This window comes from Pelophylax lessonae, assembly GCF_965119305.1.
Source record: "Pelophylax lessonae genome assembly, chromosome: 5".
Lineage (NCBI taxonomy): Eukaryota > Metazoa > Chordata > Amphibia > Anura > Ranidae > Pelophylax > Pelophylax lessonae.
In genome coordinates, this window is record NC_138772.1 from 386,396,149 (window position 1) to 386,408,405 (window position 12,257).

At 37.7% G+C, this 12,257-nt stretch overlaps 1 protein-coding gene across 9 annotated transcripts in view; it reads right to left on the minus strand.

Moving 5' to 3' along the window:
• The window catches only part of PTPRM (protein tyrosine phosphatase receptor type M), a 974,793-nt gene that overhangs the window by 143,193 nt on the left and 819,343 nt on the right, over positions 1 to 12,257 (minus strand). For all 9 annotated transcript variants that reach the window (XM_082259726.1, XM_082259728.1, XM_082259725.1 and 6 more), the window contains 2 exons: positions 11,968 to 12,055; positions 7,407 to 7,483 (listed from right to left, as the gene is read on the minus strand). In XM_082259726.1, coding sequence (XP_082115852.1) covers positions 7,407 to 7,483; positions 11,968 to 12,055 — 165 coding nt within the window. The remainder of the gene's footprint in view (positions 1 to 7,406; positions 7,484 to 11,967; positions 12,056 to 12,257) is intronic.

A 12,257-nucleotide genomic window follows, 5' to 3' on the forward strand; every position in this document is an offset into this window, starting at 1 on the left:
GGCACTAAGTATTCATAGCAAAATTTGGTTAAAAAAAATGATTGCTTTATATGGATAATTGATGTTTAAATGAGTGGGAATGTGAAAGAGAGACATATAGAAGAAAATAAGGTGGCTGTAACCCTAAAAAAAAAAAAAGCACTGTCTCTTTGAGGCATGAGCTATAGCATAGTGCAGTGATGGTGAATCTTGGCACCCCAGATGTTTTGGAACTATCTTTCCCACAATGCTCAACTACACTGCAGAGTGCATGATCATCATGGGAAATGTAGTTCCAAATCATCTGGGGTGCTAAGGTTCACCATCACTGGCATAGTGCTTTTGCCATGTCTATTGTCACTTCCTATGTTGTACAATAACTGGCTGATCCTGCCTGTTCCTGTCTCTCCCCCCCCCCTTATAAACTGACCACGTTTATCAGATTATCATGACTGCTGATCTCTGATAGCGTGGTCAGTTTACGTGCCTCCGTCATCCAGCTATCACCTCAGCGTCTCTGCATCTCCCCCTCCCTCTCTCCCTGTCAGTTCAGCATACCTCCCAACTTTGATGGGAATGAGGGACACCTATTAGCAAAAGTATGTAGGCATAGGACACTCACCCTGCCACACCCCCTTAAAGGAGAATTGTACAAAAAATTGATTGGTTAAACCCACCACTGCTTTTTTTTACCACTACTATTCCTTTTTTATTGGCTTTCAGAATTTACAAATGCAGCAATTTAGAAATTGGATGAATGGTTTAGCACTGTGAAACACTTTTTAATAGATAGGGCATTTTATCTACAACTATATAGATCAGACCAAAATGATGAACAAATGAGGAGGAATGAGGGACAGAGGGACTTTGTTCCAAATCAGGGACAGTCCCTCGAAAACAGGGACAGTTGGGAGCTATGACTTCAGTAATCTGTGTGAGAGTCGGTCTCCTCACCGGACCCTCCCCACCCCTCCCCTCTCCTCCCTGTGTAATTCTATTCCCTGCAGCTGCTCCAGTGCTTGTAAAGTAAAGAAACATGTGTTAATTACTTTGATCCTCTCTGTTTTATGGCCCTGTTCAGAAGTGTGTGTGTGTGTGTTTTTTTTTGCTTAAATGATAAAGCTAAATACCTTCTTTGTAGAGCCCTGCTGTGCAGACATGTGACCTTCCTCTGCTGGCTTGCATTCATCATAGGGGAATCTCAGTTCATCCCACTGTGCTCTCTTAGATCAGGAAGGAAAGCAGAGGATGTCACATGACAGCACAGAAGGACTCTGCAAAGAAAGTATTTAGCATTATCATTTTAGGAAAACACATGCGCTGTACTGAATAGGGACCTAAAACAGAGAGAATCAAAGTACTTAATATAGATGTGACTTTACAACCACTTTAAAAAGGACATGCTGGAAGGAAGATAGTGTAAATATTTGAGAATCACATGCATGCTGATAGCTGCCCACACTAAGTTTTCCCAAAAGGCATTTCCTTTCCCCTCCTTTTTTTTTTTTTTTTTGGGGGGGGGGGGGCGCAGGTCCACCCTGGTCCACTCTGGTAACAATAAACTTCCAATTCCTGTTCTCCTGAAGAAAATGATCTATATGTTCGAAACATGTTGAGAAAGGAAACTCCCTCTGGTGTCAAGAAAGATGAAGCCCAGGACTACCTCACATACAGTACATGCCGAACAAAAAATGCATGCTGCATTCCCACCGAGCAGAGTTATATTCAGGTGTATTTATTTGAGCATTTTTGAGCATCTTTGCAAGCGTATTCATGGGTTTTAGAAGTGTATTACACTACATGTGTATTCAAGCTTCAGGAGTTTTTGTTTTAGCCATCGGAAAGCACTGGGGAAGGACATTTGCTAATAAAAAATAAGTGAAATGTGCCTGAAAAAAAGCTAAGAAACAGTCTATTCAAGCCTTTTAAGGCATTCTTACTGACGTCTATGGGGCCAAAAACGCTTAATTCTGCCTGAAAAGTAGCTCATAAACTTTTGTGAGCAAAAGGCATCCTACTACAAGTGCTCCAAGACAAAATTGTGATGCTGTAGCACCTTTCTCCTGCGCTCAGAGACAGGGCCCCTGTCCAATTTGTTCCACGGAACTCACACTTGGCTTCCCAATTGGCTACGGCCATGTTGCCCTTTAAGACTGGGGTTATCTAAAGGCACTAAAATAAAAAACAAACAAAGGGCGCACCGGCCTAGTGCATTATCTTCAATAATAGGCTTTATTATTAAATGTGTATATACTCACAAACAATTGTTTGCTATCATCCATCATCTATTGAGGACATTAGTTACAGACACAGATTGTTCCAGATGTTCAGATTGGATGTGCTGTTTTAAACAATTGTTTGTGAGCATATACACCTTTAATTAATAAAGCCTATTATTGAGGATAATGCGTTGGGCCGGTGTGCCCTTTGATGTTTTTTGATTTTACATCCTGCTATAAGTGACAGCACGCTCAGATGTGAACAGGAGCTATTGAAACCTGGAGTCTAGAGTAATCGGGCAGCACCCTTAAAGAACCTTTGAGCAACTCTTAGCATTTTGGTGTGCTATTCATTTAATTTGGGTATTATCTGCAAATAATCTGTCTGTGTTAGCTGGAACAGTGCAACATTGTACTAATATAGTGATCTTCTTACTTGATAAAATATCCCTGGGTAACAATCAAATGTCTAATGAAAGGTTGTATAGTTCTTTTTTTGTGTTACCTAAAATGCACCTCACCCATCTTCTGTTGTCTGCTATTCACTGATAGCATTAAAAAACATTCGTAATTCCTCTGCCTTCCCTCTCAACTTTCCTCCTGTACTAGATCCCATATGCACACACTGCTCCATGGGGTTGAGTGTAAATATCCAAGAGAAATTGAAATGCCGGGGTGCTGGGGAGTAGGAACTGATCTCAAGAGAATATATCTGTATAATATTTTTTAATGGTAGGTACCAGGGGTGTTTTACTATATATCTAAGAAGTGAACCCTTTCATGACAGCTGTCCTTTAAAGGCTCATGACTTTTTTTGCTATTATGTGCTGCCTTTCTGCATAAATGGGTGATGACCTATTGCCAAACCACAGTACATAGCGCTGTGTGTAATGGTAACATTTTGTTTAGCAAAACCTCTGTGCAAAACAGAAAAAGCAGGTCCAGGTAAAGAGCTGTTCATTTTGTGCTATTATGGGTGAATGTTTTGTTTTGTCTGTAGTCCACTTTTAACACTTAATGCTGTTTAAAATAAGTATAGAAAAAAAGATGTATTAAACCCAATAAAGTTTTAGGGGAACATTGTGTCCTATTTGTTTTTCATTAAACATGGGATTTCTGCCATTTTTTAATGTAGAGATGCAAGCAATGGGCCAAGGGCCTTGAGCTGCAATCCTATACCTGCTGCTACAGACTAAACATTCCCAAAACCTGTAATTCCCCTGAAACCAATGTTCCCATCTCATCATTTCTTGTATCTAAAATCCAAGCCCTCCAAAACACCTCCTTTGCACCTATACTCCTACTTCTTATTACCTCCTTTGTAAAGTCTTTCCCTCACCTCAAGCAGAAATAACATATCCACACATTTGTTCATGTTGATGACAATGAGCCCTAAATTGTAGGCTCCTGGAAGGGTAAGGGCTGATATGAACATACAATATATGTAAGGCACGGGGAAATTTGTTTTCACCATATACTGGAAGTACCTGAAATAAATTAAAAGGGGTATTTGGACACACATTGTTTGACCTTATGTGTCCTACAGGGGCATTGGCCTGATTCTAATGCCAACCATCACTAACTCTGTTTCCATACAGGTGCCAGGTTTTTATTGCTGGATAGGATTTCCTTTAGTTCCTGTGTTAATGCCACAACATAAAATGAGTGTCAACTCTTCCCAAAGTTAGGTGATATTTCATTTTTTAAAAGTTTTCACCAGAGCAGTTGTCTACACCAGCAGACTACCCCTCAACTTTAGTCCTGGTGACAACTGTTAACGTGGGGTTAACCTCTACTTCCGGTCCAAGAAGTTCTAACCCTTCCTGCTCTATCCAAAACTAAAAAGAAAATTTGCTGTTTTACAGTTCTCTTTACTGTAGGCATGCAGATTTCAGGGTGAATTTGAGGTTTTTCGACAGGTGTTTATATTTCAGGTAAGTAGATGACCTGAAATGGCTTGTAATCCCAACTAACACTGTGGACAATAGGGACCATTCGCATTCAATATGTTGTGTTGGAGGGCAGAGGTTGCTTACACATTATATCACAATGCACACATTTCCGTATGTTGCTGGTATAAATGGGACCCTTCATTAGAAAACAGAGCATATTCACTATAAGCTTCATCTTTCAATTGCACAATTATTAAACTAACAGACACATCCATCCGATTGTCATGTCAGTGCAGCTGAATATATAATACATTTCACATTAGGAAATGACTGCCTCCCAATGCTTTTTTATATTTGCAGTGCAGCTTCTATAATTTTCAATTATAACTTGGAATGAATAGATTTATCTACAAACTCACCATTTCTCAGACAGTTCATTCTAATGTAAAACATTTGGTTAACATGATGCAATATGAACAAAGAAGTGGTGCTGAATAATTAAAGGGCTTACATATTTAATGAAATGGCTTGCTTGCATTAGAAGCACTGGTTAACAGCTGCACACTCCTTTGAAGGGAACTTAAAAGTGTGGAGATGACAAGAGACTGCAAATCACAGCATTAGGAATTACATAGTTTTGTCACATTAATATGCAAACAGCTTTCTATTTAATGAAGAATTATGCCAAACTAGTGACGGAAGAAGGAAATAACAGTTACTTTCTATATGCATTCATCAGAGTTTGTAAAGTAAACCTCTCACTAGATAATGGGAAAAAGTGCAACAGTGACTTTTCGTCCAATAGTATATTCACAAAGGGCCCTGCCTTATTACACATTACACCACAATGGCAGAAACCTATGGATTTATTGTATAATATATAACAAAGAGCTGTGGTATGCAGAGCTACACAGCTGGGCATCCCTGGCCAGCAGAATCTCAGGCTCAGTAATTAGGTGATCCTAAAATATCTTATCATCGGTGACTTGATGATTTTACACAATGGGATATTCATGTGTGATCAAGAAATGCCAAGATAATAAAGAACAGCACAGAGTGGGTAGACACCTTACCTTTTTATGAGTTATTATGCTATTTTTATGTTATCTGAGTCAGTGACTATATTATTACTTTTAATAATACACCAAGTGGTAATAAACTTTCATTTCGGTTTATTCGATTGTAAGCTCTTATGAGCAGGGCCCTAACCCTGTTGTACTGTAACTGCACGGTCTTCCTTTATACTGTAAAGTCTGCACAAACTGTTGGTGCTATAAAAATACTACTAATAATTTGAAAAAGAAAATAAAATAATTACGTTTCCTCCTCTAAAACCCCATACACACGATTCAAAAACTGGAAGACAGATCTTCCTTTTTTTTCCCATGCTAGTAGCATATATCGAAAATGAAGAGTTTACCAAAGTTACAAAAATTCTCCTCTGACAGAATAAAAAATCTGAAGTGATGTCATGTATTGTAGTGTATTTGTATTTCAAACAACTGTACTGGTTAATGAAAATCATTCAAGAAAACATTTCATACTTGTCCAATCGGATAATGTCGGATAAGCTGTCGTGATCGGCTCTCGAAAGCTCTGTACTAACGGTCCGATTATCTTACGATCACTTAGAAAGCGGTATTCTTCGTCCGATTTTTGGATTGTGTATACGGGGCTTAAGCAAGCTTGGTTTATTTTTGTTATGCTTCTCTGGACTTTTTCCAGTACTGCCTCCATGACCAAAAAAATCAGTGCCTTAGGTGACATGATCTCTGAAGGATCGGTCAGTCTAAATTCTGAATTGCCCCTTTAGCAAAGATCATGTGAACAAATGTTTTAGTCATTTAATCCACAACCTGGAGGAGCACTATCTCAAGGAAAGGTATGCATTTCAGTCTTTCTGTTAGTCTTGGGTCTATGGAGCCCAGATAAGTAAAAAACAACTGGAAGCTAAAGCCATGCAATTTCAGAAGTTTGTTGGTAAAAGCTTCTAACAGCATTTTCTGTAAGGCTGAAAATCTGTTTTATTCTGACTAGAACCTTATTATTTATTATGCAGTGCTTTTCCTAAGCAAGCGTACACTATGAGAGGTGTGGATATAATAGATATTATTCATTATACTGTACTTTTACACTAAAGTTCAGCATCAGCAAATGCTAAAGTTTTTAAGTGGCACTGTCACCGAAAGTGCAGTTACATGCTTCCATTACAACTTCATAAAGGAGATTCTCAGAGTCGGACCTATAGAAATCTGTGGGGGATCACCTGTACTGGAGCAACCAAGGGAAACATATATTTTAGCCAGAAAATCTAAAGCGAGTGCCTGATCTATTTAAGAATGAATAAGGCGTTGCAATAAATCAAGGGTGCTGGTTAAAAAAGAATAACGTTACTTTTTCAGAATTTATTTTATCCTTTAAAGGAAACATGTAGTGTTTGTTTTTTACCTGAAACACTAAATGTAAAATTTGCTTTTTTTGTTCTTTTAAAGTTGAACACCATGAAAAGCAAAAATCTTTCCTTGCAGTAGGGCTACCCCTGCATTGCAACAGTTAAATGATGGTTTAGTGTACCAGAAAAAGCACTTTAACTTACCCAATACTCCGCTCCCACAAGCTGCCTCAATTTAACCCTTGCAGTGAAGGGGCAGCCCCACTGCTAAGGAGGAGTTTTATTTTCCCCAGATATAAGCTTTAAATAAGCCATTTAAAGCAATTTTTTGATAAGTTCAGAAAACATATTGCAATTAATATTATGAGATCTTCTGCCCAGCCAGCAGAAGGACATTCTAGTCTTCCTTTCACATATAAAAAGTAGCACTCTTGACTGTGCTGCAAGAAGGAATTTAACAAATAAGTAATCACAGCAGTAACACGTCCCTATTCACAAGGCTATGCTGGAGGTTTCAATCAGATAAAGCTAGAAGCAAAGCAAGTATCTGCAGAGCTGTCTCATTAGCTAACCCATAATGCTCTGGTTTGTCGTGTTTTAAAATGTTTATTCTTAAAACAAAGATACACATAGTATAAATCCGCTTAAAAAACATAAGATAAATAATCCGCCTTTGCAGCGGGGGGGGGGGGGGGGTCCACTGCAGGGGATAACTGCATGTTTCTGTCTAGGAGACTTGGTAAACCAGTTTACAAGTCCTCTGCAGCCTCTTTTGCGCTATGCTCCAGCATTCTCAGGTCCTCTGACATCATTAGACCGATGCAGGGACTGTTTTTTAAGAAACAGATGATTACAAACATTCAGGTGTGCTTGGTATACCTGATCTTAATAAACTGTTGAAGAAAATAATTATAGAATACATACATCAATATAGTTTCCATTGATATAGTCTGAGCTGGCTTCATCTTCAATAGTCTGCAGTCTCACTCTGGAATGATCATCTGCAATAAATTCAGAGTAATACTTTTAAATGCTTGCTGAACATTTAACACTACTGCTTTAATTCTTCAGGAATGAATCCACAAGGTATCACAGTTATGTTACATCTCATATCTGGCTGAATCAAACTAGCAACCCAAAATCATAAATACTATACAGCACATGCCTTTTAAAGTGTCTAGATGCAGGAACAAATGTGCTGAGAGGAATAGAGTTAGAGAGGCAGCAATGTGTTCTAGAATTATAGGAAGGTAGGAATCCTTGTCCTACTTACCCCTGTTACCCAATCAAGAATGAACCTAGGATATATACATAGCTAAGGTGCCAGGAATGCGTTATTGTATATAATGATGTAATCAAAAAGCTGTGTGTCTTTAAATGACTTTATCAGAAAACATTTGGAATTAGCAGGACCTTAGAATAATCCAATGCAGAAATCAAAGGACAGTAGAAGGTATGGCTAAGAGTGATTTGCTCTAGGAGCTAAGGTGATTTAAAAGTGTAATTCCCCAACAGGAAACTTAATGATAGGATTTTTGTCAAATTTAATTATTTTTTGACAAAATGGACAATCAATTCCAGATTACATTTTACAGACATACTACAAATACAAATCCTTACAAATAAAGTGTGGTGTCCCAGCTTTGATTCTATGCCATATTGCATATGTAGAAGCTGCCTTTCTGCAGGGTTCCTATTGGGGAATGCTCTTTTCCAAGCTTGTACAGAAATTAGAAAAAAAGATGTTGGTTATTTGATTGTTCCTGCCTTTTAAATTAGAGAAGGTGTAAACATCTCTGAGGCATAAAACATTTCACAAATCCAAGGCTTTTTGACTAATATGTGAATTAAAGGGATGTGCCATTGTAACAAGTTAGATTATCTGGCTTACCCAGTTTCTGAATAACTTTGGAATGGAATTAGAAAACTTAAAGTCTTCAAGGATTCCCAAAAGGTCTGTTGAATTAAATTAAAATGGGTCTTGGCCCGTTGCTCTGAGCTAGCTGCTTTTGCTCATTGTAATAAATTACTTTTCTTCCTGATGGCACAGTTCCTTATTACGTATTTCCCTTCCATGGTGATAAGACACAGCCTAGTTCCTAATGCACCACAGGGCTTAATTATGCTCTAGTATCAAAAAGTCAACAGTGTCAGCAAGTGACAGTCAGTCGCATGTAATGCTAAAAGCTATATAGATCTGTAATTAAAATTATTGGTATGCCAATACTGTTCTACCTTACTGGAAAACAACCGAGTAGAACACATCAGTCCACCAGACAATGATAATGCTTTGGAAGAGAACTGCCCCATTATCGAAAGTGCGGTAGTGGTCAGTGGATTAATAGTAGTAAATAATAATAATAATCACAAAAATAAATCCTGCACGGGTCTTTGTGAGCCAGAACAGTCCTATTTACCAGTGTTAAAACAAATGCTTTTTTACCTAAATAAAGTATTGCAGATTGTATATCTGCCTCACCAGTCTTGTTGTGTCTATATACTTCAAACTGATTAGGTAGATGCAAAATGTAAACATATATCTTCATAGCTGTTAATTATCTATCCGGATATTATTCACCGGTTTAAGCTAAAATGAATTTAATTTAATTTAATGAAATTGAGAGGAGTAGACTTGTAGAGCAGACTGTGTATCCAGATGTACACAGTCTGCTCTACAAGTCTACTTCTCTCAAATTCAAAATTGCTGATCTAGTAGAAAAGAGTAGCGCCCCCCTGCTGCAAGGGGTGCATGCAGTTCTTCTTTTCACTGCACATCACTGTGAACTGACACCAAAGGAAACAAGGTATTTTGTCTTCTCTTGTGCTGGGACTGTGCTGTACAAGCAGTCCCAGTGGACCTAGTGTGAATGAGCCTTCAGTGTAATTGTTTTTTAAACAAAGATAATTTACATACTAAAAAAAAAAAAAAAAAAAATCTAAATATAATTGACCATGAACCATGATATATATATATATATATATATATATATATATATATATATATATATATATATATATATATATATATATATATATATATATATATATATATATATATAGTCTTCTTTAAAGCAAATTAAACTTTCAATTTACTGCCTGGATGAAAGGAGCCAGATTCTAATACAGAGGCCTATAATTGCTTATATTAAACTATTTTAGAACCATGCTACCAATAGTTAAAGTGTTTGTTAGCCAAGTATTTTAGATTCTTGACATGTGGCTCCTGTACTATGTACTTGTATGAAAAAAAAACAAGTATCCTGTTCTCTTTGTATTGCTTCCTTTATGTGAGATCCCTAGTGATCAGTTCCCTCTGTTTTCCCTCTTAAAAACTGATCTCACTAAGCCGGAGAGCACAGTGTAGTCAGTTCTCTAACTATGCTGGGAACTCCTCCAATGATCAGACTTGTCCTGACACGCCCCTCAGCACAGCCTTTCACTGGGAAGATCAGTGTACAGTTGATTCTCTTCCCCCAGCTCTTTTGCAGCTGAGAAGAAAGGGAACAGAGGGATTGTGATCACTTATAAAAAAGAGGAAAAAAAAGGTATGTACTGTATAATGTTTTTTCTTTTTAATCTACACACAAATGTTTTGCCTTTCATTTCAGTTTTAAACTAAATGGGTTGTTTTACAAAGTGATTGTTTACAATTAGTTTAAGCATTATATAGGATGTGAACTCTACCATCTGTACAAAATCACACAGACAACGGCACAGACCATCAATAAACAGAGCAATGTGGCTTTTACCAGTCATTCTCTGTGTTCTTTCTCATTTTATAGACAGCTGCATTTAGTCAAACAAGTAACTCTGGACATACACTGAGCAAGATCTCGCCAATTCAGTAGGGATCCCCTCCTCAACAAAAGTCAATTGTTTAATCAGCTTCTGTTAATTAACATGTTGGAAATTTTTTATCAATCAGCGGCCGCACCTGCTGATTGGCGTATTCTGATAGTGGCAGGTACTGGTGGGACCACCTTGTTTCTGTTTTTCCATTCAGGCCTCTAACTGAATGAAAAAAAAAAAATGAATAGTGTATATCCAACTTAAAAAATGGCTGATAAAACAGCGAGGAAAAAGATAGGATTCGGGTGGGGTTGGAACACGCCTGGTTCTTGACCACAAATGATGACAGGAGTTCCTACAGAGAACTTCCTGAAAGGGAATAGTAAAGAGAGTCTGCATGGTGGCATGTGGATAATATATTATTTGGGTACAGCAAAGCTAACAGCGATTTTTTACATATGCATGCAATATTTTATGTTGCAATTTCAAAGTGTTTTCATTTACAAAAAAGTACTCTAGTTCTTCTTTAAGGTGCCAAATGTCCATATCTGTAAGATGTATCCATATTGATAGTGTATGTGGCCAAAATTGGGAATAATCAGATTGGGTGTACCCAAGAAATTCCTTCTTCTTCTTTAAAAGTAAAGACTGACATTAACATTTTCATTAATACAATATCCGATAGGTGCCACCGCACACAAGTCAGGTATAAAAAAAGAGCCCAGGTGCACAGCAGAGACTGCATTGGATATAAACCAAAAAAGAGAGCGGCACTCACGGGTCTTGAAAGGTGAACGCACAGTGACGGTTTAATCGACATTTCGATGAGGCACAAGCATCCTGAGGAAGATGAGCTTGTGCCTCGTCGAAACGCCAATTAAACCGTCATTGTGCGTTCACCTTTCAAGACCCGTGAGTGACGCTCTCTTTTTTGGTTTAACATTTTCATTAATGGTATTTCTCCTTGTGCTTCTGGTTGTGCAAACAGTCCTTTATTGGGTCACTCACAAGAGAACCCCATTTATGTTGATGCAATAAAAACTTGAGAGAAAGCTAAAACTTGTTTATCCATCATCAAGAATTTGTAACTTAATAATGTAATAAAGTTTTGTTATTTAAACCTGTTCTATATACTAAATCTTCACAAAGAATTAGTTTTATCTCTGCCGAGAACATTCTAACCTTAAAAGAGAAAATTGATTCTGATTTTGCGAGTCTGCGCATAATAATCTATACGGCAGGACGTTTTTAAATATATGCCTGCTCTTTGGGCTAAGATGATTTATTTAACAGGCACAAAATTTGTAACCTTTTCTTCTGAATGATCTACGGATGTTTCACATTTGTAAAGGTTATAAATTTGCCTGTGTAATGAAATCTTTAATTTCAGCCTGGAATCTCTCTGAAACAAAAACCTGTAAAATAAATGAGTGCATAATTACAAGGCACCCACAACCTCGAAACACAGCAAAATTAACACAAAATTAGCTCCATCCTGACTCTAGGTCTTGAAGGGTTAATCCACATATTTAATTTGCTAGCTTCAGCATTCATTAGGCAAAGATAATACTGCTCGGGGGCTTAAAATATAACTGTCCTCAAAGTGCATGCTGGGAAAATGTTCTGGTCAGATTTATCAGAGCAGCCACTGCAATGGAATCATATGCAGTGCCACTATTGTACTGTCAAGACTTACATGCTATGATATTCCCATATCTGTTCTTCATTCTGTTCTCGTCTTTCTTTGCTGACTCCCACGGTGCTGCCTGTCCTTCAAAGAAGCTCTGCAAAAAAAAGAGTCACAAAACATTATGCCACATAGAGGGACGGGAAAATCCACACTCCAAGGTTAGGAGCAGAATTACAGCAATAACTTCCTAATAGAACTAGAAAAATGCCAGCTTGACTGAAGTAACAGAAAAGACTGCCTCAGTTGTTCACAAGATGATTTAATTATCTGGAGATCTAACCGAACAATCATGTCTG